Source organism: Alnus glutinosa, chromosome 12, assembly GCF_958979055.1.
Source record: "Alnus glutinosa chromosome 12, dhAlnGlut1.1, whole genome shotgun sequence".
NCBI lineage: Eukaryota > Viridiplantae > Streptophyta > Magnoliopsida > Fagales > Betulaceae > Alnus > Alnus glutinosa.
In genome coordinates, this window is record NC_084897.1 from 18,461,241 (window position 1) to 18,467,134 (window position 5,894).

Here is a 5,894-nt window from a genome sequence, read left to right on the forward strand (position 1 = left end):
ACCCCAAAACAGCATACCAAGAGAACCCTTTCCTCTTCTCCTCCAACCGAAGATCAGAAGTCCCTTCCACCACCGAGAAGCGGAACGATTTAGCCTCCACAAAGAAACGGCTCTCCATACCCACAGAGAAAGCATATTAGGATATCACCACATCTGAAGCGGTCGCCATACCCAACCACTACGATCAGAGGGAGAAACACGAACTCAAACCCGAGTGACTGGAAGGAAGAACGATGGAGGGACCTAGCTTGACGCGCTCACACGCGGCGTCGCTAGGCAGAGAGGAGAGAAGAGAGAGAGCAGAGAGAGGGAAATTTTGTCAAACTTATAACTCAGGTAAAAAAAAAAAAAAAAAAAAAAAAGATACATCTAAAACATCAATTTGAGTCGGGTTTTGAAGTTTAGTTGTTTTAGAAGTGGAAATGTGGAGTTCCTTTATGTACACTTGTGGAAGCTTATGATCATGTAATACACGTGGAAGCCTTTGCCTTTGGAAACTTAAAGACCTTCGAAAATGATTAATTTAGTGTAACATGGTATGTTTATCACAAGTTTGTGTTGGAGAATTTTTCTGTGGCTATGCTGAGTTTGTTTTAAATTTCTTTGTTCTTTTTACTTATTTTGTATCGGTGGTCTTTGTGTATTCTTCATATATGCTTAGGGCGCTTTACATTTTTTTAATGATATTTTCTTGCTTACCTATTAAAAAAAAAATAAAAAAAATCATTTGAATAGAATTTTGTTCTCTCTTGCCATTGATGGCTAACAGCTGAATCTTGTGTGTGTATTTTCCATGTGTTCTGGAATTGTAGCTGGGTAGATGCGCCTCCTTGTGATGGTTGTCGCAGTAAAACCAGAAGACAAGGCACGGGATCTCTACTCTCTTCAGAAATTCAATATGGAGCATCTCGAGTTGAACTCTATCTGTATGACTACAGAATCTGCTTATATATTCCTAAGTTTTGATTTTTCTGTTTGACTTTTCAATTTTTGCTTTTGTTTCATGTGGTCTAATATGAGCCTACATGTATACTTGATTTATGTTTTCCCTCTACTCCATCTCTAACCACATACCAAAAGCTAATGGATTTAGATCTGGAACTGGTATTTCTTATTGAGTCACTATGTGTTTTTCTTTTTTTGTTGGGGTGGGGGGAATACGATGTCCAATCTCTCCATTGGGGGATTTTGATGTTTGATGTAAGAGTACTACTTCTGATATTATGATGTTCATTTGAATGGCATATATATGTTAGTTACTGTAGTTAACCATCATGTGCATATATGATCATTTTGAAGATGAATTCAGCTGAATAGAACTTTAAAGCAATGTTGCATGTTCAGAATGAGTAAACTTCTTGGCCGAGTCTATCCTTTCCTTTTCTTTTTTGTCGACATGAAGAACTAAACCTTGGATTCTTTCTGCTTTACTGCCATGCTTTGGTAGCTTTAGTAGCTAGAGTTTCATTTGGAGAGATTTTTCATTTTTCAGCTAATTGTCTCACTTATTGTTTGTGACAAATGTTTTACCGTGGATCTCCTGCTGGGATCGATTTACTGTTTCTATTTCTATCAAATACCGTATTTATGAATTGTAATTTGGTTTTTCTTGAAGTTCTTTAAGCCTGTTTCGTAGCCTCTAATCCATGTATTGGTATACAATCAAGTGTAATGTTTCTACATTATATTTGTTTGTGGATTGGACAACCTGTGACAAGCATTACATAGATTAACTGATTGGTTTTGTCCATCTTCTACTTTTCTGCTTATACAAGCCTTCTAAGTTGAGCGGCCAAATTGTAGGCCTATCAGAAATGGATTTCTGTTCTGTCTTTACTTTATTTCTTTTTTATTTAAATTTTTTTTGCCAACGGCTGATGGGCTGAGTTGGTTGTCTAAATTGTCATTATGTGCCACCTTTTACACAGCTGCAGTGTTTGCTCAAGAATCACTCGTTTCCCACGCTACACTGATCCATTAAAGGTACTTAGTTTGGTGACCTGAGTAGGAGTTTATGCTGTATTTCATAAATTTTTAATTCTCTCCCTTTCCTATATGCAGCTTGTGGAAACAAGAAGGGGGCGTTGTGGGGAGTGGTCCAATTGCTTTACACTTTATTGTCGAGCTTTTGGCTATAAATCTCGTCTGGTTAGTCATCTGCGAGCAAGTTAATGCAGTAACAAACATCTTAAAATGCAGATTTGTACTAAAATTTACGTTCTCCTTTTTGTGGGGAAGCAGTGGGCAAATCAGTACAAGAATCCAGGTTTTTTTGGAATAGTGAAGTATTTCCTAGTATATAGTATGGCCCATAATTGACAGGATGGCAAATCACAAATTCTGCACCCAAAATAGTTAAGACCTAAGGTATATGTGTTGTACAGAAACAACATTAATATACTAATCAGATAATTGATAACACAGTCTCACATCAAACACTTACCTAAGCATATTGATAATGCATTCAGGAGTATGATATCAATGATCTGGATATTTCTACGATACAATGTTTGGACTGCGTGATTTTGAAAATGTTTAGGCAGTGTGTGTGGGTGTGTGTATGTGTGTGTTTTAGCATTGTGAACACTAATTGGAAGAGGAAGCATAATGGGACTTTTAATTATTTGTTATATGGAAGAACTGGACGCTTGAGAAAATATAAGTTTTTTTTAAATTTTTTTTTTTTTATGCTAATATCCTTTCATTTTTCAGATCTATGGTTTCACCGATCATGGTTGGACCGAGTGCTTCTCACAGGCTTTAGGAAGGTGGATTTAATTCACAAATAGCTGCCTTTTATTTACTTCTCTGGTAGCATAAGAAATATCAAGTATTCTAGTGGATGTATTCTGACACCTATGATTGTGCAGGTGGATGCATCTTGATCCTTCTGAAGGAGTATATGACAGACCATTGTTATATGAAAAGGGGTATTTTGAATTTTCAGAAGTCAAATTACTTCTTTCATCCTGTCTCGTGATACCGGATGATGTTATGTACCTTCTTTATTCAGCCTTTCTTGTAGGTGGAGTAAGGAATTAAATTATGCAATAGCCATTGCAAAAGATGGAGTTTATGATGTTACCAAACGCTACACAAGGAAGTGGGATGAGGTAATCATAAAAATAGTAGTGGATTTTTCATCGTCTAGATTTTCATAAACACATTTTTTTTCTTATATATATATTAAATTATATCTGGTTGAGTTGTTGACGAGGAAGATTTGTCTAAATTCACAGGTTCTGTCCCGACGAAACATTACTACAGAGCCTGCCTTGTCAGCTGTCCTTACTACTATAACACAAGAATGTAGAAGAGGCTTTACTTCTCAGGTGCTTTCTGAACTTGACGATTGTGACAAGAAGGAAAGAGAAGTACTTGAAAGAGATTTACATTCTACAGATGATGACTCAATCTCATTACCTGGAAGACAAAGTGGGGACAAGGAATAGCGCAAGTTAAGACTGGAATTTGGCTCTGATATATGTTGTAATAATGATATGTCTATGCTGCTGCAAAAATGATTTAAAGTCGCATGCAGAATATATAGCTTTTGGACTGAAACTCTATGGAATTACATTGAGGCATTGACCTCTGGTAATTATTTTACCTAGGGCTTATACTGGTATTGATTTTGCTACACAGCTTGAGGGTGTGAGTGATGATTGTCTGATATCAATTTAGAGTGATTGTAAACCATGACTATTGGCACACCTTGGCCAGCATTTAGCTCCTAGTGATGGGTAATAAGATTAATTGCAAAACTTATCTTTTATAGTTTCTTGGTTGTGCTTTCCTTTCCTTTGGGGGAGGTAATTCGTCTCCTCCATTTATTCTACCTTTATTCAGTAAGCAAACATGTCTTTTTTGTTTCTAGTTCAAGACAGAACTAGAAAGTCTTGAACCAGTTTACCTTCAACAGAATAATCATAGAGCATCCCATAATCCCTCACCACCTTGGTTGTTGATTAGGAAACTTAATTGCTGTTCAAGTTTTATTGTTATTATTCTCATTCTATTTTCATTATTGTTGTGATTTGCATTAACTATATTACCACAATAATTTGTATTAGGTTTTCTATTTAAGCATGTAGATGCCATATGGCTATATATTTGAAGAATACAAGCTTTCTTCTCCCTTCTTCCTATTTTCTTCAACTTGGTATCAAAACATTAGAATCCTAGGAGAAAAATTTTCTGGAGTTGTTCGGCCATTGACGTCTTTACGGATGCTGACAGCAGTATAGGTGAAGCGGACTAGGGTTTTGATCAGAACGACCTTCTTCTTTACTGTGATGTGGCTTCCACTCTGTGGAATAATATTTTTACTCGTTTTGGCATGTCTTGGGTTATGCCTAGAAAAGTTATTGACTTGTTTGCTTGTTGGTGGAAGTCTAGAAGGCCGAGGAATGCTGCGATTTGGAAGATGGTGCCAATCTGCATTTTGTAGTGTGTTTGGAAGGAAAGAAATCTTAGGTGTTTCAAGGATTTGGAGAGCTTCATGGAGGATATTATAGCTTTGCTTTTTCATACGCTGTATCTTTGGATGGTGGCTTTTTTGTCCTCACTGTCAATTAACTTTGCTGATTTCCTTGTTCATTTTTCTATTCGTAGTTAGGTGTTTCCTTATATATATTATCAGTGTACTTAGTGGTGTCTTACGCTTTCAATAAGACTAAATTTACTTATATATATATATATATATATATATATATATAAAAACCGACCTAGGCGGCAAACTGACGGTTGTTAAAGACTGTTAGAGGCTGTCAGTAGTGGTGTGGTATTCTGGTCAGAGTTCAACCAGAGGTGGCATTAATTGTTTTTTGCCATTTGACCTGTTTTTTCACACGAACTGGTGCAACAGAGGGTATATTGGCCTAAGTGGCATTTTTCTGGATATTTTCTTGCCAAAATTTGCAACTCCGGCAGTGACAGTTCCAGTGGCTGTGCTAGGCATTAAATAGCAGGTCGTATGGCATGCTAAAAACAACAGTGTTTGGTACCCAGCAGAATGAAAGATAGTTCAATCGGCAAACGATATGTATTTTTTCCAAAAAAAAAAAAAAACCAATAGTGTTTGCCTCTTTTTTTTAGGTTTTGCACTCTACCAGGGTGAACAGAGACCAGGCAGTCTGCCTTAGTTGGGTCTCTCCCAGGAAAGGTGTGTTCAGGGTTAAGTCCTATTTTGGTTCCCTATCGTGTTCTGGAGGAACTCGGTTCCCTTGGAAGAGTGTGTGGCGGTCGCAGGCACCCCCGAGGGCAGCTTTCTTCACATGGGCTGCAGCTCTAGGTAAAATCCTTACCTTGGACAATCTCAGGAAGAGGTGCATAATCATTATAGATAGATGCTGCCTATGCAAGCGAGAAGGGGAATCAGTGGACCATATTCTTCTGCATTGTGATGTGGCCTCCGCTCTGTGGAATAACATTTTCTCTCGCTTTGGTATTTCTTGGGTCATGCCTAGGAGTGTGCTAGACCTTCTTGCTTGTTGGTGGAAGTCTGGGAGGTCAAGGAGCGCTACAACATGGAAGATGGTGCCTATTTGCATTTTTTGGTGTATTTGGAAAGAAAGAAACATTAGGTGCTTTGAGAACCTAGAGAGCTCCGTAGAGGAGGTGTTAGAGTTGTCTCTTCACACGCTGTATCTCTGGTCGATGGTATTTTTGTACCCTTTATTCATCAGCTTTGCTGATTTTCTTGCTTCTTTTTCACTTTCTAGTTAGGTGGTTCCTGTGTATACTTCCAGTGTACGTAGGGGTGCCTTACGCTTTCAATAATATTAAATTTACTTATCAAAAAAAAAATGCTGCTGTTATTGATGTTTATTCCAGATCTTTGATATCTTGTTGAGTCCAATTGTTGTGTATTGGAGCTATTTAGTTGGATATCT

At 37.5% G+C, this 5,894-nt stretch overlaps 1 protein-coding gene across 1 annotated transcript; it reads left to right on the top strand.

Annotated features, from left to right (window-relative positions):
* The first annotated feature begins 533 nt into the window (after positions 1-533).
* On the top strand, positions 534-3,480 carry LOC133852610 (peptide-N(4)-(N-acetyl-beta-glucosaminyl)asparagine amidase-like). The gene is made up of 8 exons (XM_062289380.1): positions 534-586; positions 813-926; positions 1,929-1,983; positions 2,062-2,148; positions 2,713-2,768; positions 2,871-2,930; positions 3,026-3,113; positions 3,240-3,480. Exons 1-8 carry the CDS (start codon positions 534-536, stop codon positions 3,450-3,452), a joined length of 726 nt encoding a protein of 241 aa, XP_062145364.1. The 3' UTR covers positions 3,453-3,480.
* The last annotated feature ends 2,414 nt before the right edge of the window (positions 3,481-5,894 follow it).

Bases quoted from the DNA above. Each gene is read 5' to 3' on its own strand.
- LOC133852610 (XM_062289380.1), top strand. From the start codon at position 534: ATGGTATGTTTATCACAAGTTTGTGTTGGAGAATTTTTCTGTGGCTAT. The intron at 1,984-2,061 runs GTACTTAGTTTG...TCCTATATGCAG, and splicing joins GCTACACTGATCCATTAAAG to CTTGTGGAAACAAGAAGGGG. The intron at 2,149-2,712 runs GTTAGTCATCTG...TTCATTTTTCAG, and splicing joins TTGGCTATAAATCTCGTCTG to ATCTATGGTTTCACCGATCA.